The following is a 20,068-nucleotide window of genomic DNA, read 5'->3' on the forward strand; positions in this document are numbered from 1 at the left end:
GCAAATCTCAGAACTGGGGGCTAAATCTGACTCTTGGGGTTCTCCGGGTACCCACACACCTTCCCAGCTGTCTTCCCATTCTTAAAACCTGAAATGGCGGGTTTGTCAGGGCACAGTCATGGCTAATGCATGTTTCGCACTCGAGACAGGCCTGGGACGCCCAGGATCGCAGGGCGCCAGGCTCGGGCAATGTTCTTCTCCGGGCCAAAGGGGGGGAGGGATTGGCAAATTTTCTACACACTCTTGCAAGAAAAGCTGAGCGTGTCTCCCACGGAAGTGCCTGGACACCCGGGGTTTTCTCGGCCCAAAAGCTAAGTTGCTCCTGGGATAACTGGAACAAAGCAGAAGACGATGAAGAGATGTGATTGCAATCAGCGGAAGACGGGGCAGACGTCCGCTGTTTTCAAAAAATTCATAAAAATGGCAAGGAAGTGAATTTGGGCTCACCATTCGGAGACATTTCCTGCTGCTGGAAATGGAGGCTCTTGCAGGCAAAATATTCTGCACGGGAGCCGGCAGGCGCTGCTTTGGTGGAGATCCTGAAAGGGGTCGGATGCTGACTTGCCGGGGAGCTGCTGTGGGATTCTGACCTTGAGGCAGGTCTCGGTGGCCGCCAAAGACCCTTCTGCCTCTCCAAGGAGCTACCAGAGAGACGTCAACACGCCGGCGAGCACTCTCGCCAAGCGCCAATAAACCGAGAATGGCACTCCACCTCCGACGGCCGTCGGGTGCCTGCCAGATGCTTGCCTGGGCCCCCATCCCCTGCAGCCACCCAGAAGTCGCTGCAATAGGGATGCTGAAGGAACCTACAAGAGAACCCAACAAGTTTGGATTCCAATCGATCCAGGGCAGGGAATCCCACAGCAGAAGGGCCCGTTCCGCACTGCAGATTCCGAAGGACTTACAGCCTTCTCAAAAACTTTCCAGAACAAATTCAGCCATACAGAAACACAGAAAATAGAGAAGGAAAAAAGGGGCGGGGGGGAAGACACGTCCCACCCTGCCACAAGCTAAAGTTTGAAAACGCGTATTTCAGCAGGATTTGCACATTTTTCATAAATACGTACCTTCCTGTGTTGCATTCTCTCTCTCGACATCCCCTATGTGTATAAGATCTATTTCCTCCCGAGACGTCCCCCAGTTTGGGACATGTTAGGGGCCTCCCTGGAAAGGGCTCCAGCCAGGATGGCCAAGTCCCCAGACTATTTTCCAGGGCTTCAGAGCTCTTCCCAGCCATCCTGGAGCCTCGACTGGGACCAAGCTGCTGGCCCCTCCTGAGCAGCGGCCTTCCTCTGAAAAGATGCAAGGCTCCAGTCCTCATGGTCCTGAAGGAAGGGCTGTCTCAGCAGGGACATAGAAGGATCCCTGGGAGCAAGTCCAACCACCGCAGTTCGGTAGTGCCCGTCTCCACTAGGGGTGCCCAACTCGCGGGCCGCACACGGGGCCCCGGGCTCCTTCGCGCCCTGCACCGCTGCTGAATGAGGCCCGGTGGGTTTTGCAAGGGGCAAGCTCAGCCTTCCCTCACGATTTCTACGCTGGTTTTTACACTTCCCTGGTGCTCAGGGGGGAGCAAAGAGTCAATAAACACTGCGACCCCCGTGCCCCGATTGCGGGCTTTCCACGGGCTGTCCACTCTCGGAAACAGGCTGCTGGGAGCCAGGAACTCCTCTGGCCCTCCGGTTCTTAAACTTGTGTGGTGAAACAGGCAGAATCTTCCGGGCCAGATGGATAAAAGTTCAATCCTCACAGCAAACGGACCGGGTTTGCATGGAACCGTTTGCCTTCCATCGGATCAATCACGGATCTACTTCCCTGTGGAAAGCAAGCATCTGGAGAGCTGGGCAAAGTTCGGGATGGCCTGCAGCCCATTTCCATCAAAGCCCCAGAGACTTCAGAAGCATGCTCCTAATTTTCCTCTAGATTTGCCTCAACGCAACTCAGTGCTCAGGAATGGCGGGTCCCCCCATCCTGTCCCACACGCCACCCCCCAGCCTGTCCCACGAAGCTGCAAACTCTCCGAGGGAAACGCACACGGCAGGCCATCCTTTCTTTCCTTCCCAGAAGCCTTTAATTGCGGAAATTAACGATCAAGCGCAAGGAGCAACTCGTCCGGCGGGGCACAAAATCGTCACCACCCATCCAACTCGGGCTGGGCTGCAAACCCAGATAACTCACACGTCTCCGTTCCACATGCAAGCAAGACTTTCGAGTTCATCGTCCAGAATTCAATCCATCCCATCTCTGATGCAGCCACTGCCAGTTCAGGAGCCCAAAAGCTCCAGGAGCGAATTACTGAGCCAGTGTCGCTGCTCTGTGCAGGCCTTGTTTTTCGGAGCATATCCAGTGTTGAGAATTCAGAAGCATATAATTCTGTTATAAAAATATGTACAGAGATCTTTCACATAAAACACGGGCATAGCAGCATTCGGACCGAGAGAGGAACCCTAGACCATATATTATTATTTCAAATTGCTTCTTCCAATCCTCCGCGAACCAAACTTTGCTCAGCCGCCCCGGCTGGGAAAATGTTCCGCCGACGTCTGGCTGTGTGCGTATGTGCGTTTACATGCAGGGGCGGCAACATTTAGGATGGAAAAGAGAGAATGCAATAGAATTTTAGGAACTTGGGGTCACATCGTTGGACGTTCACACACTCTTCTTGGACGGCAGAAGATAATATTCAAATTTGGGGGTCCTTCTCAGGCTCCGTTTCACTCCGAGAGCTTCATTTCCAAAGGCACAAGGTGAGATTTGACCGACCGACGGCCTCCAACAAGCAACGCGGCAGGAAGGGGTACCGGGAAGTGCATCGCGAGAGATTTCCGCAGCAGATCTGCAACTCCGTGCGTCAGTAATCCGACTGCGGTGGAAGGCGCTGCTGGAGGCTCGTCACTGCATGTAGGGATACCTCCAGTCCCCCAGGGGAGCGTGGGTTTCTTTGATGGCCTGAGGAGACGTCCATCGCAGGACATAGTGGGGGCTCCCCGGCTTATCGTTCGTTCCTGTTTCGAAAGGGAGGCAGGCGGGGTTCAGAGAAGGGCAAACGTTTTCTTGAAACGAACAAATCCAAGTCGCTAGACCTCATGGTCACAAGGGAGAGTTTGGAAAGCCGGCTTTGCACAGTCCGCCCGGTCGGTGTGGAACCCGCAGGGTGGCCCTGAGGGATGGCAGGACCGGGACTCGGAGGGATGCGACCACAACACGCTTTCGTTCGTGGGACGCTGACGCCTCCTGCATCGGATGCCCCTGCGCTCTGTGTTCACCTGCAACCCCCACGTGAGCAGGAGAGCCAGGGGTCTTCCCAGCCAGCTGTCTAGTGCTTGAAACGCAGTGAGTCTGGGGTCTCCGGGGGGCAGTTCAAACCCACCCGGCTGCTCTCGGCAGATGCAGGCAGCTGGAGCTGGTGCGTGGACCCAAGTCAGCATGGGCAGCTATGTCCAGGACGCTCGCTGGAGGCCCGGCTGCGGACCTGCCCTGCAAACTGGCCCCTCCGCCACTCCGGAGGGGACCGGAAACGCTGCCCCCCCCCCGTGGGTCCCACCCAGCTCACCTGACATGCGGGAGCCGCCAAAGGGCTGCTGGGCCACCACGGAGCCGGTGGACTTGTCGTTGACGTAGAAGTTGCCCGTGGCGTTCCTCAGCAGCTCCCTCGCCTCGGCCAGGACGGCCCTGCGGGAAAGGCGGGGGGGCAGGGGAAGACGAGCTCAGAGGCCTGGCGTGGGCGGACGCAGCCCCCCCCCCCAGGGGAACATGCGTGCCGCCCGGCGCACTTTACGCTTTGTGCAAAGACGGGCCGAGAACCTATCATGTTTTCCACCTCTGGCCCATTGCAGCAGAGAAGGGGGGGGCAGTGCAGCCTAGTGGCTAGAATATTCGACTTGGGAGATCCAGGCTCTAATCCCTGCCTGGGCATGGATCTCGCCATGGGCCCTCAGCCCAACCCGCCTCACAGGGTCGTTGTGAGGATAAAATAGAGAGGATGGGGGCCGCTAAGCCGCTTGGTCCTCGCAGGAAGGAAAGGCAAGACGTGAACGAAAGAATGACGCTACGCTGGCGGTAAAACGATTCCGTCAAAGCTCACGGGTGCGGCGAGGCGTGGATCGAGGGGCTGGAAAGAGCCTCTTGCCTTGTGCACGTGCCCCAAATTGCTTGTTTTACCCCAAATACTTGCACCCTGCCAGGCCGGGGGGCGGGGGGGGGGAGCCTGCCATCTGGGCTTACCTATCCTGGGCAAACACCGCCCCCGTGAGGCCGTACGGGGAAGTGCCGTCAATGAGCCGGAGGATGTCCTTGTACTGCTTCTCCGGGTAGACGAACACGGTCAGGACCGGCCCAAAGATCTCCTGCTCCGGGAGAAGGAGAGGCGTTTGAACGGGGGGAGCGATGCAAAGGCCTCCAGGAAGAGGAGCAGCCGGTGGGGGGGGGGGGCTCACCTCCTCCATGATGGGGTCCTTGGGGTCAGTCGTCTCGATGATGCACGGCTGGACGAAATATCCCACCTGGTCCTCACACCCGCCCCCGGCGAGGATGCTCAGGCTGGGCGACGTCTCGGCGTGTCTGATCCACTTCCGGATGCGCTCGAAAGACTGCGGGAGGCCAGAGGGGCGGCTGAGAGCCAGGTCCACGCGGGCCCGGCCCTCACGAGGTCGCTCTAAGTGAAGCGCCCCGAAGAACACGCTTGGCCCAAGCGCATCGACTTAGAAACACAGAACCACAGAAACAGAGCGAGTCAGAAGGGGCCTCCCGGGCCATCTAGTCTGACCCCCGGCTCCAGCCGGCTCTGCTCACGACATGCCCGCCATGTGCACGTCCAGCCTGTCCTTGAACACCCGCACCGAGGGGGCCTCAACCTCCTCCCGTGGAAGCCCGTCCCACACCCTCGGGGTCCTAACCATTAGGAAGTGCTTCCTGGCATCCAAATGGAACCTGGGTTCCTTAAGCTTGCCTCTTCTGGAGTGCGTCCTGCCTTCCTCTGCAGGGGAGGACAGGTCTCTCCCCACCTCCATGGGACCTCACCCCCTTCGGAGGCCACCCAGGTTGGAGGTGAAGGAGACCAGCCCCCGGGAAGAAGGACGAGGCGGGCCGTCCCCCGAACACCCACTTCCCCAAAGCACCAGCTCAGACACGCGGAGGCACAGAACCGCACCCTCTAACAACCAGCTCGTGCCACCAACGGGTTTGCCACTGGAAATATCTCCTGCGGGCAACGGGAAGATGTCTGGGGCAGCCCGACGTCGGCAGGGAGGGCGTTCCATGGAGAGGGGCCGACGCACCGAGGGCCCTGCCCTATGGGGACCTGGGTCCATGGGGAACTGCGGGGACTCTCCCCGGGGCGGCTGCAGCGGTGGGGCAGGCCCGCAGGGCGACCAACCCCACCGTGGCCCCCGGAGGGACGCCGAGGCAAGGGAGCCTGTCCGAGGACACCGCACAGGCTCCAAAGGAATAGCCCCGGGAGCCAAGCCCACCCCCGGGCTCCCTGACTCGCCTTCCGGGATGGCCGAGCGGCTGGGAGGAAATAAAACCACGGAGACGTGAAACCGCGAGGGAGACCGCTGGGCCAGGAGGTCTACTGGGCACAGCAGCAGCAGCGGTGGCTTCTGGGAGACCAAACTTGCCGCGCCGGCCCAGAGAAAGCTTCCCGGACGGCCAGTGCGCGCAGCCCGATCCCCGTGGGCGTGACAGGAGATTAGCGCGACCCGACCGGGAAGCGCCAGACTTCAAAGGAGTCCCCCGTGCGGAAGGGGAGGCGTGCGGGCGGAGGCGGGGGAGCGGGGTTATCGTTATTGACAGATGCCTGCTCTTAAGCTGTGAAAATACGCTTTTAGAGAAAGAAAGCGCCTGCCAGCCGAGCAGCCCCGACTCAGCGGGGCTTCCTTTGGAGGGGCTCCGGCTTCTGCAGGCAGCGATAGCGAGCGGCGGAGCCGGGACCCCCGAGACGCGCGGCCTGGAAGGCAGGGCGGAGGAGGGAGGGCGGCCTTGGGACAGGCCACAGCACTCCGGTCAGGGGCCCCTGCTCGTGCTCGAAGGGGCCGGGCCGAGCTGTCCCCAGCCCCACAACAACGGGGAGCGTATCAACTCGGCTGGTCCGAACCCCGAACTTCTTCAGTGCCTTTCCTGGTTTGCTCTGAACACCAAGCTGGCTTCCAGCACCACGCACGACCTTGCTTTCCAGACCTGGACCTCCCACCAGCCAGCAAAACTCCTCTCGGCCACCTCAAGCCCCTCTCCCAAAACCCGCCTTGGCGTCTGCCGAGCACAATCAGTAACGCACCAGCAGAGCCAGCCAGCCACAACCCACAACGGCCCTGCCTTCGGGCTCCGAAAAGCCAGTGCGGAACAAAACCAGTCCTGGGGAGTCCAGAGGCACGGTGTGCCGAGGTTTTCCCGGGCACTTGGGACTTCCTGGACCCCTGAAGGATCCTGTTCTCTGGGCCCTAAGCCATCAGCCCTTTCTCCCAGCACATCCACCACCCTAGGGGAAGAGTACGGGACTAGAGAGGGGGCCTGTTTGGTGACGGCGCCCCACTTCTGAACACAGAAAGCCCGGGAGGCTCCCCTCTGCCCTTTCAGCACTAGGCCAAGTCTTTTCGCCCCACCCTGGACTTTCTGAAGTTACAGGTTTTATTAAGAACCGTTCACACCTGTGGACGACATCCCTCAAGGAGGCTGTCTGAAGGCACTGGTGAACAGGTCAGGGTTTGGTAACGGCTGGGGGGACCCAAAACGCGATCCAATTCCAGCCTGAGGCACATCGTGATCCATGCCCGCCTGAACGCACAAGCCTCGTTTCCCTTCCGCACTCTTTGCTTTGCACAGCATCGATACGCGCGCGTTCCCACAGGCACGCCGCGACTGTAAATCCTTTGGAAAAGTGCCTTTTTCCCACACGGCGCCAAGCACGCTCTGTGTGCCCCTTTCCAAGCAAGGCCTTTTTTCAAGTACATGCTTCTGGTTGCGGTTCCATGTAGCCCCTCCCAGAGCTGAGAGGTATATGGACCTGTGACCACAGGTGGCAGCTGCTCTTGGTGCCGAGAGGTACAAAACGGATCAATTTCGCCCCAACGCAATTTGAAACAGACGTCTCAAGCCTCGGCTGGGGGGAAATTTCCCTTTCCTTCTGGTGGAAAGTTATATATTTTTGCCAAGAGTCAGGCGCAAGCCAAGAGGCAGGCCGGCCTGAAACCCTTTGCTGAGGGCAGATTAAAAACATAACAAAGCCATGAAGAATAAATGGTTGTGGGGAAGCGCGCACACACAGGGACACACAGTTGCTTCGCCCACTGGGCGCCTGCAATCCTTAGCTGTCAAAATCCCAGTCCTGCTCCTGGAAGCCCGCGGTTAATTCACAAGCCGTGACACGAGGCAGCTGCTAGCCAAGTCTGCCGCCTGCCCCGTTTCCCAGGACCGAGCGGCAAAGGAAAATATTGTGGGAACGCGCTCTGGTCTTACCCTGACCTGGATGCTTTTGGCCGGGGAGATGCGTAGCCCCAGCTGGAGCCAACCCGAGAGATGCTTGTTGTCCTCCTGCTGACAGCAGTGTGGCCTGGGAACTGAACGCCAGACCAGGACCGGAGGGATCTGGTTCTGGCCCCCACTGTTGTGAAGTTCTCTGGGGGCCTTGGGGTCAGCCTCGGCCTAGACCACCTCGCAGGGGTGTTGTGGGAGCCAGTGTGGCGTAGAGGCTAGCACGTCAGGCTGGGACTTGGAAGATGGGGTTGGAGGATCCGTTAAACTGGCTGGGTCCCTGCCTCTCGGCCCAGCCCGGCCCACCTCAAAGGGCTGTTGTGAGAACGAGATGGAGGAGGAGGGAAAGGTTTGCGTGACCCTCCCTTGCCGCTAAAATGGCAGGAGATAAATATATGAAGAAATGAACGCGGAGGAAGAGAGATGAAACGGACAACGGTGTCCTCACGACGGCGGATGTGGGTCCGTTACCTTGTTGTCGATCACAGCGGAGAAGAAGATTCCGAAATCCTCCGTCGGCTGCAGAGGAAACCAAGCGGGGAATCCGTGAGGGGCGGCAGGGGCAGACCAGCACCGTGGGTCACTCTGGGCCAGGACTTTTCCCAGCTCGCAGGTCAGGAGGACGCCCGTCTCTGCCCAAACCGGAGCGCGGCCAGGAGCAGCCCCCGCCTCGTGGAAGGCGGCATCGAAGCTCCACCGGGCCGGTTCCTTTTCTCCCTGCCGAGCGGCCTTCCCCAGCCCTGAAACCCTCCAGGCTGCTGGACTACTGCTCCCAACATCCCCAGTGGCCGGGACTGCTGAGCTTTGTAGTCCCAAACCGCAGGAGTGGGTGAAGCAGCCAGGGAGGGAGCAGGTGCTAGTGAGATTTAAGCCCGGGGGGCTGCTTCCACCCCAAATGATCTGGCCAGCATTCCATGATGCCTCACTCAGCGCAGGGCTGATGGGAGCAGTAGTCCAGGAACATCTGGAGGGCACAAAACATCTGGAGGGGAGGCAGCAGCGGGACCAGGCCTCCTCCCCGGGTCTTCCGAACCCGTCCTCGGGAGAAGCGCCTGTCTAGCACGTTCATTCCCACCCCCACCCCCCCAAAGCGAGATCGGAGGGCAAGGAAGACCACGCGGGGCACTTGGAGGCGTGGGGGGGAAGGGCCGCAAAGCGGGGGGGGTCCCGGGTGCGCGTCAGCAGCCGGCCGGCCGGCTAATCCCATCGGCGCCCCGCCGAGCCGCAGAGCCCCTCCAGCGCCGCGCGGCCCCCCCCAACTCACGTCGCCCACTTTGATCTTGCGGTGCTCCTGCAGCAGCTCGGCTTTGATGTGGGGCCAGAGCGAGTCGGGGGCGTAGAGGCGGGAGCAGGCCGAGCACTTCTGGCCGCCGTACTCGAAGGCCGAGCGCAGCGTCCCGCTCACCACGCTGGGCACGTCAGCCGAGGCGTGCACGAAGTGGAAGTTCTTGCCGCCGCACTCTGGGGGGACGGGACGCGGTCAGACCCTTCTCCCCAGCGCCTGGAGCGCCCTCAATGCCCCCCGCCCCTCGCGCTCTTGCCCTGGCCAAGCCGGCCTGCAGCCCCCTCCGGCCACCGGCTGTGGGGGCGAAAACCGGCCGGGGGTCTCTCTCTCGCCTCCGAGGGGCACGGCCGCTGCTGCACCGAGCCCGCGCAGACAGGCTGCAGGGCCCCCTCCCCTCCCCTCCCCTCCCGTCCCCCCGAGGATGCTGGGCGAGAACGGGGGGATGGCGCCAGGCTCTTACCCCCCGCGAGCCGTGGGAAGTTGCGGTACCGGTCCAGGTTGGAGGAGACCTGTTTCCACAGGCGCTTGAAGGTCCTACAGAGGAGGGCAAAGGGGCAGAGCCACTCGGGGGGGGGGCATCCCCTGGCTTTGGGGCCCTCCAAAAAGCACCCCTTTACCTGCCAGGCCTGCAACTTCCCCAGAGCCCTCAAAACCCGACAGGTGTTTCCCAGGTTTGCCCCCCAAAAGTCCTTGCTCCACCTGCCCCCCATTCTCTGCGGTGACTGCAAGCACCTCAGGGCAGAGAGCCTTTCCTCCTCCTCTAACCCCCTCCCGGCCTGCCTGCCACGCAGAGGAAATGCTCCCTCACTGGAACCCTCTCCCACTCCCACATCCGGCCTCCATGAGGGCGAGAAACTTAGGGAGGCAGCATCCCGGGGCTTCCACGGGGCGGGACCCCCTCCCAGCCGCTCGAGGTCCCCTGGGAGCCACGCCAGGAAGCTAACCTTCCCCCAACTCCCTCTCCTCCGGGGGGCACTGGCGTCCTCGCCCCCCACCGCCCCGCCTCGGCCCCTCGCCTGCAATCTCCGGCTGGCAAACGGGCCGCCAGGCTATTAAAAAGCCGCGGGGCCAGCGATGCCACGCTCCAGCGCGCCCTGCTCCTTAAAGATGGGGGCGCTCATAAATTAGCCCCAGCGCGTGGGACCCCTGGCGCGAGGCCATTAGCATTTTTATTGTTTTGAAGAGCAAGCGCTCGGTCACACTTGAAATCAGGACGGAGAGAAATCAAGGAGGAGAGCAGCGACCGAGAGGCAGGGAGCGTGAGGGAGGGAGGAAGAAACAGGCTGCAGCATTGCTCTCCCGCTCGCTCGCTTGCCCCCTGCCTCTCCTGGGCTGTTCTCGGGAAGCGGCAAACCATAAATGAGACTTCCAGGAGCAGCTCCTCTCATCCTTTCCCCGCAGAAAAAATTCCTGCAAGAACAGCGAGCGAGCGCACTCGCATCTGGCGCCCCCTCCTCCCTCCCCGCCCGTTTTCCTCTTGTGTCATGACTTGGGGTTGCAAGGGAGGGGCTTTCGAGGGCCCCCCCCGCCTTTGGCTGCAAATTGCAGTAAATAAACAAGATATGAATTAACATCCTAAGGGGGAGCCGAGGGGAGAATGCAAAGGCCCTCGAATGCATGGACAGGGAATCAAAAGCCCATCTGGGCAACCTTTCAGTGGCCTCCTGCACATTTCACGGAAACAGAGAAACTGAGCGGGCCAAATGGGGCCTCCCGGGTCATCCAGTCTGACCCCCGGCTCCACTCGTGACATGCTCATTTCCAGGCGGCCCTTCCACTGGCGGGACTCCACCTCCACCATGAGCGGCTAGCGGCTCCCAGCCCTTGGCACTTACGGCACGCTGCCGGTGAAGTTGACTCCGCAGAGGTGCTCCGAGCTGGTCACCGTGTCCCCAAAGACGGGGCCGTCAGCCGGGACGAACTGGATGATGTTGGGAGGCAGCCCGGCTTCCAGGAGGATCTTGTAGACGGCGTAACTGGAGAGCACGGCCGTGTCGCTGGGCTTCCAAAGGACCACATTCCCCTGCGAAGGCGGCCAGAGCAAGACAGTTTAAGAAGCGGGGAGGTCAGAAACCATCCCCTTCTTTGGCAGGCCTCTTATTACAGCCCCAAGAAGGCGCTAGTCCTCATGATGGGAGAGGAATTTTTAAAGAGAAACATGGCTCTGTTAATGGGGCTTGCAGAGGACTGCCAAGAACAGAAACTAGGGCTCTCTGGGTGCTCACTACAGTTCATCAGATCAAAAAGCAAACACACAAATCATAAAACGCAACATAAACTTTCCCTCTACGTGTCCAAACAATGCAAGCAGCTAAAGTCCATTAGCCCAGTACTAAACCTGTCCGAAAAGGCCAGTCAGCGCGGCACCGCAAAGACGGCAGCGTCAGCGCCAGCCAGGCCTTGGGGGAGCCGGTCCCGTGCTCCGTGGGGCCACCACCGAGAAGCGCCCGGCTGCCGGCCCAGCCTCCCCGCACAGATGCTCACCATCAGCGCCGGAGTCCCCGCCAGGTTCCCTCCGATGGCGGTGAAGTTGAAGGGGGAGACCGCAGCCACAAAGCCCTGTGGGGTGGGGAAGAGCGGGTGAGCGGCACGGGGCACCGGGGCAACGCGGGACGGAGGCAGCCACGAGCCACTAGCCCAGGCGCCACTGGGCAAGCGCCACTTGGCTCCGGGGCTCCGGCCCGTGATCTGGTGGGCACGGACGGCGTGGTTCGGCAGCAGAACAAACCCCACCGACCGCGAGACCAAAGGGCTGTGGAAGATCACTCAGGGAAAACCCATCTTCCCAATATTTTAACAGGGAATTGGTTTTATCTTTGATGGGACCATTAATGGCCAGATGCAGCATGTTCATTGCATGAGTTTTGAAAGCCGTCCAGAGACTTTAGTATTCCATCTAAAAACTACAGCAGATAAAAACTCCAAATCAATCAATAAAAGCCTTCTTAAAGCTCGGCGTCCTCCTTCCAAAGAGGCAGAAAGAAGCAGAGTGAAACCAGAACCCTTTTCGCGTGCCACTTTCAGGAGAAACACACGCATCGCCGAGCCGCTGGCGTGTCGAACACAAGCGACCTCTGGAAGCCATTAAAAACAAAACTTGCATCGAAACACTGAAGCAGCCAAGTTGATTAAAACCCAGTAAGAGGAGCAGAAGTTTTAAAAGATGCACGAATAAGATTTCCTTGGCTGTTCTGAAAAACGATGATGATACAAAACAGCCAAGTTTCTAGCCCTCATGGTGGGAAGCTGTGCTCGAAATGAAGACAAGTGATTGCTGTGGATATATATTTTGAGAGGAGAGGCAGAGAGGGAGGGAGGCACGAAGATTTCCAGAGGTTAGCTCGTGGGACTTTAAAAACAGGCATGCATGTGTGACAGGCATACAGACTGCTTTAGAAGGGAGGGTAAGAGGGTGCATTTTGGCTATTTGAGGGGGGAGGGTGAAACCATTCTGGCTATTTTCAGCGTGAATGCATGGAGGGGGGGGCTCAACCAATCTGCTAGACAGCTCAGCTGAGCCATGACCATCACCTCTACCACCACCCTCCCCAAAAACGCCCCATTCCAAAGAGAATCAAGTCTCTAGTCCACATGCAAATGGTTTGTTCGAAGCTTCAGAAACACCACCCAGAATTTCGGAACAATCTCCCCCAACCCCCAAAAAATAGAAAGTCGATGTTGGGGGATCCTCTGAACCCAGGCTGCATTGATCGAGTTGGGCGTTCGGTGCAGCAGAACCAAGATGGGGGTTCCTGCCGAGCCCCACATGGCGGGTGCCGCCCCCCCGGGCCCTGCCTCCGTACCTCAAGGCCCCGATAGACCAGGCTGTTGGTGCTGGGGGGGACACTGATCGGCTGCTGTGCCTCCAGCTCCACGGCGTACTTGGCGTTGAAACGGAAGAAGTCGATCAGCTCCGCGGCCGCGTCTATCTCTGCCTGGATGACCGTTTTGGCCTGGAAATGTGGGGGGGGGAACCATGGGGAGGGTCAGCAAAGAGCAACCGGCAGCAGAATCTTCCCCCAAGGGAGGCGGCTGGGAGGCCTCCGCTCCAAGGATATCAGGGTGCAGGAGCCCTTCCCACCCAGGGGCCAAATTCCAGTTCAAAGGCTCTTGGGGGGCCGCGCTCCAGCAGCTTGTGGGGCCGGGGGGAGGGCCAAGCCCACCAAGGGGCCGTATTTCTGCCATCAGCAAGCCTCAGGGGCGCTCCCCGTAGGAACCCACGCAGCCCCGGAGATCTGCCCCCGAGGCCCTGCCGAAGGAGCCCCTCCTCAGGAAACACGGAGGACAGCGGCACGAAGGGCCTTTTCCGTGATGGCACCTCAACTCTGGAACAAACCCCCCAAAGATGCCCACCTGGCGCCTTCCTTACCGTCTTTCTATATCAACACTATTTTAACTGTGTGTATGTCAGTATTGGGGCACATTTATATTGGCTTTCATGTCTTTTATTTGCAATTGTCGTCTTAAAAGGTACTTTAACCTCTGTTTCATTCTACTTCTGCATTTTATTTATATTGCAATTTCTAGCCTGCCTTCTTCCTACGAAGGGCTCAAGGCAGCTGACATCCTCCTCCTCCTCCATCTTCTCCCCACAACAACAACCCTGCGAGGTAGGCTGGGCTGAGAGCCTGTGCCTGGCCCAAAGTCCCCCAGTGGGCTCCATGGCTGAGCGGGGACTCGAACCCGGATCGCCTGAGTCCCAGTCCCACGCTCTTCGCCACTACGCCACACTGCCTCTATTTTGCATTTTGCATTTTATTCTGTATTTTATTGCTGTGACCCGCCCAGCGAGCCAAACAGCTAATGGGGCAGGTTAGAAATTTGGCCCTAAGTAAGTAAATAAATAACAGTGGGCTTCCTTGAATGAAGAGCAAGTGCTATGCAAGGCAGAAAGTCACCGGCCACCTGGGGATTTGCTCTGTCTCCGGACGCCACTGGAGGGGCCGCCCCTGAAAATCCCCCCCCCCCCGACAGCTGAACCACGCCAGGCAGACAGGGAGAGCTGCCGTCTGGTCCCCTCCCGGGAATACGAAGCTCCCCGCAGGCCCGCCAGGGGGCAAGCGCATCTGCTCGCACGCTCACCTGCCCGATCATGGTCTTGGCCAGGACCTCCGCTCGCCGGGGGCCGCTCAGCAAGTCGGCAGCTTTGAAGAAGATGGCGGCCCGCTCCTGGACGGGCCGAAGGTCCCATTCCCTGCGGGCGGCCACAGCGGCGTTGACGGCCCGGTTCAGCAGCTCCTAGAGGCATGGAAAGACCACAGGCGGTCATGCCCAGGGGTCCCTGCTGCCAGATGGCTTGCACAGGTGTGTAACTCATTACGCTTCTATCTATCTATCTATCTATCTATCTATCTATCTATCTATCTATCTATTTAGGAGACTTCTATGCCACCCCATTCGCCGAAGCCTCGGGGCGGCTCACAACCATAAACAAACTTCAAAATAGAATAATACAAATTAACAATATAAATTAAGTCGCCCTGGCCAAAGAATAAAATGAATAAATACTCTTAACAATTAAAATGACATTTGAATAAAAAGGCCTTTGCCTGGCGCCGAAAAACAAATGACAGCAGCGCCAGGCGGACCTCTCTGGGGAGCGCATTCCATAACTTAGGCGCCACCGCAGAGAAGGCCCTCCTCCGAGTACCCACCCTCCTAATTTCCTTCACGGAGGGTTCCCAGAGAAGGGCCTCTCCCGCAGATCTCAGGGGGCAGGCGGGCGTATATGGACGTAAGCGCTCCTTCAGGTAGCCAGGACCCAAGCCGTTTAGCGCTTTATAGGTCATCACCAACACCTTGAATTGGGCCCGGACTTCAATGGGGAGCCAGTGAAGCTGACGGAGAACTGGAGTCATGTGAACATAACGGCCAGGCCCTGTCAGCAGCCCGGCAGCTCTATTTTGAACCAATTTGAAGTATCCGGACCATCTTCAAGGGAAGCCCCACGTAAAGCGCGTTACAGAAGTCAAGGCGGGAAGTCACCAGCGCGTGTGTCACTGTCGCCAGGCAGTCGTACGGTGTTCCGGCACCTTTTTTTGGTGGATTTTTCCAAGTGATTGTGAATCGCCCTGTTGGGCGTAGCAGGTCGGCGGCAAAAATCATTAACACAGTGCCCGTGGGCTGCTTGTGTGTCGGTGCTGATTGTGAGGGCGCTGCCGGGCTTGGGGCGCTGCTCGGCTTGGGACCAGTTGTGTGGTCGCGCGCTGAGTGCTTACTGCCAGCAGCGACGATTATGTTTGTGTGTGTGTAGAGTGACTGGCTACGTGCAAAAGGTAAGTAAGTTCTTTATTTCAAAAAAAGTTGAATTGAAAATCTTTTTTAGTGTAAAAGTGTGACCCCAAGACGTGGGTTCCGGCACCATTCTTTTTTTTTTTTTTTTGCAAAAAAAGCACTGCATATATGTAAACAAATGAATAAAGTTACTAAGGATTTAAATACGCCTTGTCCATGGCACCCCAATAACAACCCTGCAATGAGCACCAGAATAAATCCAATCGTGGCAGCTGGGACAGTCACGATCGGTGTTTCCAAAGCGGTTGCTAATTACCTTATCGGCGTAGCAGTATTTGGCCACCTTGTGCGAATGGTTGAAAGGCTGGGAAAACAGAAGGCAAGGAAGGAAGTGTTTAAGATTGCAAGCTGCATTTCTCTGCCCTGCCACACCTGTCCGCTCGGAATTAAGTCCCGCTGGGTTTATGGCCAGGGATGCAGGAACGGGGCTGCAAACCGGGGAAAGTCTGGATGAACTGAATGGGCTTTATTCCATATTTCCTGGGACGTCTCGTTAAGGACGGGGTATAAATATTGTTAATATGTAAAGTGGCGGCGATGGCTTTTGCAAACGAAGAGGATGCCGTGGTTAGCCTCTGGGCTGCACGATGCTGACTGGGGATACTGGGAATTTCAGGACAAATTTCCAGGCCCAGAGAAAGCTGGGCACTTCGGGAATTTTCTGTGTACATGGGTACAGGATTGTGTCCTTAGGCTCTTTCTTGTTTCCGTCCCCACAGGGCCTGCTTTGCAAATGCAACTGGAAAGCTGCATATTGCAGAATTTTGGAAAGCTGGGAAGATGTCAGGGCAGTTCAATGTCACGATCTCCCCAAATAACTCACCGACACCTGGTACCTCACATCAGCCGTCCACACTTCCTCTCCCCCCACGACGCATGGGATGGATTCTGTCTTGCCCTTCAGGTCACCTAAAGCCTACAGGAGCAACATTTAAAGAGAGAGATCACTTCCATTATTTGCCCATCGCAGAAGGCTGTGGGGCCACAGGAAGCGAGCCATTCTGCCGGCCCCTGCCAAATGACTGCTTCATTTTTCCTTTCCCCTCCGCATCCCTCTTTCCTCTTATGCCATGTTCTTTCAGAGTATAAACACGTAGGCCAGAGGCCCTCTCATTTCACTGACTGCTCTGGGAGGCTTCTGGCTGAGGCGTGGGAAGAAAATTCCCTTAAAATTATAGTATTTGGAGCATTAAAAACTCATTCATGTGGCCCATATTCCGCTCTTTCCCGCCACCCCTTAGGCCCGGGCTGCCCCGCAAAGCTCCAAAAGCGGCCAGGCCCTTTCTCCCTCCAGTGCAGCAAAGTCCGAGCCCACTACCTTCTGGAGGGCCGCTCGTTCAGGACTGCCGGGCAGAAATGCCAGAACCGGCTCATTGGCCACCTCGACCGCCACACGGTGCTGCCACCGCAGCCTGGAAGAGAGGAAAGAGCCAGGAGACCCTTGGACCGATTCATTCATTCATTCACATCCCGCCTTTTTCTCTTTTTAAAGAACTCAAAGCGGCCGGCATCCTCCTCTTCCTCCTGCTCGCAGTCTTTCCCCCACAACAACCACCCTGCGAGGTAGGCTGCGCTGAGCGTCTGCGACGGGCCCAAAGCCACCCAGTGGGCTCCACGGCCGAGCGGGGGCTTGAACCCGGATCGCCTGAGTCCCCGACCCGCACCAAACCAGAGTCCTCAAGTTGCCCCCAGGAGGCCTCTGGGAAGCCCAGGCGGACCAGCGTCCCCGTTCGTGTTCCCAGGATACTGCCTCTGATGTGGTGGCTAAGCCAGCCCCCCTTTACCCAGCACGTCTCACCATCTCCAGGCAATCCCCACAAGGAACCTAGGAGGGGCTCCCAACCCATATAATACAGGACAACACAGAAAAACCCATAAAATCAGAAAGCCAGAATTACACGACACAACGCCAACACCGGAAGAAAGTGAGGATTTGTCTAATTCTCTTTCAGGGCTGTCCAAGTTGGCAGCTGCGCCGCACGGCGTGGAAGTGAATTCCAGCATTTAACCAGGTGTTGCCTGGAGGCCTTTCCTTGTATAACGGAGTCCGCCAGGACCTCCTCGATCCTGCGGGTGCTTTCTCACGTGGGGTATTTGGGGGGGGGGGTCACGTGGATGCATGGAGAGCTGCCTTCCCCAGGCAGATGGGACCTGGAACCCAAAACACCGGGTGGACACCTGGTGGGGACTCCCTTGCTTCTGGATCAACATGCCTGCAGCCAGCCGACTGGGATTCCTGCGAGGGCTGCAGTATCTACCCTCCCCTGCCATTTTCTATTTTTAAGAGCTGCTTTCCGGACACGATTTATTTCCTCAAGTCGCTGGGCACACGGCTGTCCGAATCTTCGGAGAAGAGCCAAACCGACCCTGCGAATCCATGCCCACCTGGCATGTTGAGACCAAGGTTCAACTTGGTCAGCAAAATGCACGCTCAAGTGGCTAGACCTGTGCACCTCAGGCCAAAGTTTGGCGCTCGCCCGGTCTGGAACGCTGCGCCAGCTTCGTTTTCCGAGGAGACTCCAGCAAGTGCAGGGCAAGAGGTCAAGAAGAGCACACGGAAGTTTGTGTGTTTGCTTTCCCAGGGGCCCAGCTCTGCTCCCTGCACCGTTATCTGGAGCTGTGCTGATAAGGGCACGCGGGTGTGAAGAGGAGGTAATCGGGGGATAAACCAGCTAGCTTTCCCCAGCCTGGGACACTCCAGGGCCCTGGACTACAACTCCTAGCATTCCCGGCAACCGGTCGCAGTGGAAGATGGCGAGCGCATACACATACGCACAGAAATGTCTGCGACAGTGCGGTGCAGCAGTTAGAGCACGGGACCAGGGCGGAGGAGAGCTGGGTTCTAGTCCCCGCTGAGCCAGGCGGCTCAGAAGGTGTCTTTTCGGGCCTGGCCTACCCCCCAGGGCTGTTGTGAAGATGACCGGGGAAGCTGGCTGCGGGGGGGGGGCGGCGTTGGGCCGTGAATGCAACGCATTCAAACAGGGTCGAGGGTCTTGCACCAGCTGGAGCCCCGCCTGCAGCTGAGCGGCAGCGGGAAGGGAATTTTCCACCTGCCAAAGGAATTGCGACACGGGCGGCACCTGGCCCGGTCACAGGCCGCCTCCAGCAACGCTTCCGGAAAGCCCGGGCGGCGGCGGCGGCCAGTGGTTTTTTCCTCCCCAAAACCGCCAGGAAATGGACGGGCTTCTAGAAAGCGCTCCGGCTCCGGCTTTATTTAGCAACCCGCGCGCGCCGGGAGAGCGGACCCGAGCCCATTATCCGGGCCCCGTGCTGGAGAGCTGGGCCGGGCTGGGCCGGGCTGGGCTGGGGGACCCGGGCGCCGGCCCCCGCTCGGGCACGAAGCGGCTCTGGCCGGTCGCAGACGCTCCGGCCGGCCTGCCTCGCGGGGCTGTTGTGCGGGCAGGACGGAGACGAGGAGGAGGAGGGAGGGCCGCCAGCGGCTCTTGAGCGAGAGGGGCTGCAGCTGCGCTTCTTGCAGCAATGGAGCAGCGCGGCTGGGATTAGCAAGGCTTGGAGCGCGGGCAGGTGGGGAGCTGCTGGACTACAGCTCCCATCCTCTCTGCCCACCGGCCGTGAGGGGGCGGCTGCTGGAGGCTGGACTCACGAACGTCTCCCGCGGCTTGGGGAAGGCGGAAAGAGGGCACTCCAAGCCGGGGAGGGCGCCGCGGGCCTCCAACACCCTTCAGCCCCAAGCAGCATGGCCCGAAGGCGGGGGGTGCAGGGGCTGGGCAAGAACGGCTCGACCTTTTGGGGGAAGGAGAAAACGCAGAAAGCGGGCGGCCCGCACGGGGAGCGCCCGGGCTGCAGCGCCCACCAGCCTCACCCAGCAAGGCCAAGGGCGGGGAGAGTGGGCTTTGTAGTCCACACTCTCTTTCTCCGCGACATGGAAGGACACGCTTGGGAGGCGACTCCCTCCCTCCCTCCCTCCCTCCCTGCCGGCCGGCCAGCTGCTGGCAGACTCCAGCACCCACCATCCCCAGCCCCCCCGACTCACCCCGCCCTGGGCAGCGCCCCGCGCAGCCCGCGCAATAGCAGCGACATCCTGCGCGTCCTCCTCCGCCGGGCAGCGCGCAGCACGCAGCGCGCGGCCGAGGCACGCGCAGGACTCCCCCGCTCGGCCCGCCCGGGCTGGACCACCGCCGAGGGGGGCGCGGGGGCAGCTCTCCGCGCCGCCCTTGCCAGAGCGCCGCGTTCCTCCAGCGGCCCGCCCGCCGCGAGCCAGGCTGGCCAGCGCAGGCGGCATCGGGGCGGCTCGCTTACTTATTACCACTTTTGCGCACGCAGACATATGTTTTTCGGAGTTGGCTCCCCTCTCGGGGAGCAGCGCGTGGACTAGTCCGCGCTCTTCGAGGAAGGGGCGGCAGCGCCGCAGCCAATCGGAACGCTCCTCTTCAACTTTCCGACCAACCGGGCGCCAGCTTCAGGTTACAACCCCTGTTGAAGGGACTTAAAGGGGCAAAGGAGAGGCAGGGGCCTTAAAGGGGCAGGGGCGCGCCCGGCGCCGGGAATAGCCGGGAAAAGCCTGCAAACTAGACCGGAGCGAAGAATCCGCTCTTCGCCGCGGAGAGACGCTTCCAGAATATTCCCCTCCGAGGCATCCTCTCCACAGGCCCTGAGCGTTGCACGCCAGGCGGAAATCCAACTGGTGCAGCACTCCACATCCCTACCGGTGCGGTTTAGACCCGTTGCTGCGCAGCCCTGGGCTCGGAGCCGGGGCAGACGCCGTGGACACCCGATCCCCCCGGATCTCCACGTTCAGAAGAATAAAGTAATTCAAACACTCTAACTGGGCTGCCAGTTCATGGGCTCCCGAGCGGCCCCGCGCGTCTTGCAGCTGCGCGCCGCTCTGCGACTCATCCCGAGGTTCCCGGGCAAACGCGCCTCCGCGTCCCGCTCATTCCCCGCGCTGGGGCTCGATACGGCGTGTCTTTGTCTCGCCCGTTTGCCCCTTCGCCGCCAGCCGGGCGGGCTGGGGCGGCCATTTTGTGAGAGAGCCCCCGGGCAGCCCCCGCCCGCGCGCCAAGG

General features: G+C 59.5%; 1 protein-coding gene across 1 annotated transcript; it reads right to left on the minus strand.

Moving 5' to 3' along the window:
- Positions 1–2,045: 2,045 nt before the first annotated feature.
- ALDH4A1 (aldehyde dehydrogenase 4 family member A1) lies at positions 2,046–19,106 on the minus strand. The gene is made up of 15 exons (XM_044445406.1): positions 19,038–19,106; positions 16,362–16,455; positions 15,867–15,959; positions 15,300–15,347; positions 13,832–13,987; positions 12,553–12,702; positions 11,234–11,308; positions 10,585–10,772; positions 9,210–9,283; positions 8,729–8,925; positions 7,936–7,983; positions 4,434–4,586; positions 4,222–4,343; positions 3,551–3,669; positions 2,046–3,002 (listed from the first exon to the last, which is right to left on the minus strand). Exons 1-15 carry the CDS (start codon positions 19,082–19,084, stop codon positions 2,890–2,892), a joined length of 1,677 nt encoding a protein of 558 aa, XP_044301341.1. The 5' UTR covers positions 19,085–19,106; the 3' UTR covers positions 2,046–2,889.
- Positions 19,107–20,068: the final 962 nt, after the last annotated feature.

Source organism: Varanus komodoensis, unplaced genomic scaffold (assembly GCF_004798865.1).
Source record: "Varanus komodoensis strain SLA01 unplaced genomic scaffold, ASM479886v1 scaffold48, whole genome shotgun sequence".
Classification (NCBI taxonomy): Eukaryota; Metazoa; Chordata; class Lepidosauria; order Squamata; family Varanidae; genus Varanus; species Varanus komodoensis.

Coding starts and splice junctions, on each gene's coding strand:
- ALDH4A1 (XM_044445406.1), bottom strand. CDS start 19,084: ATGTCGCTGCTATTGCGCGGGCTGCGCGGGGCGCTGCCCAGGGCGGG. Junction 16,456..19,037: donor GGGGCGCTGCCCAGGGCGGG/GTGAGTCGGGGG, acceptor CCTCTCTTCCAG/GCTGCGGTGGCAGCACCGTG. Junction 12,703..13,831: donor CCAAGACCATGATCGGGCAG/GTGAGCGTGCGA, acceptor CCACATTTCCAG/GCCAAAACGGTCATCCAGGC.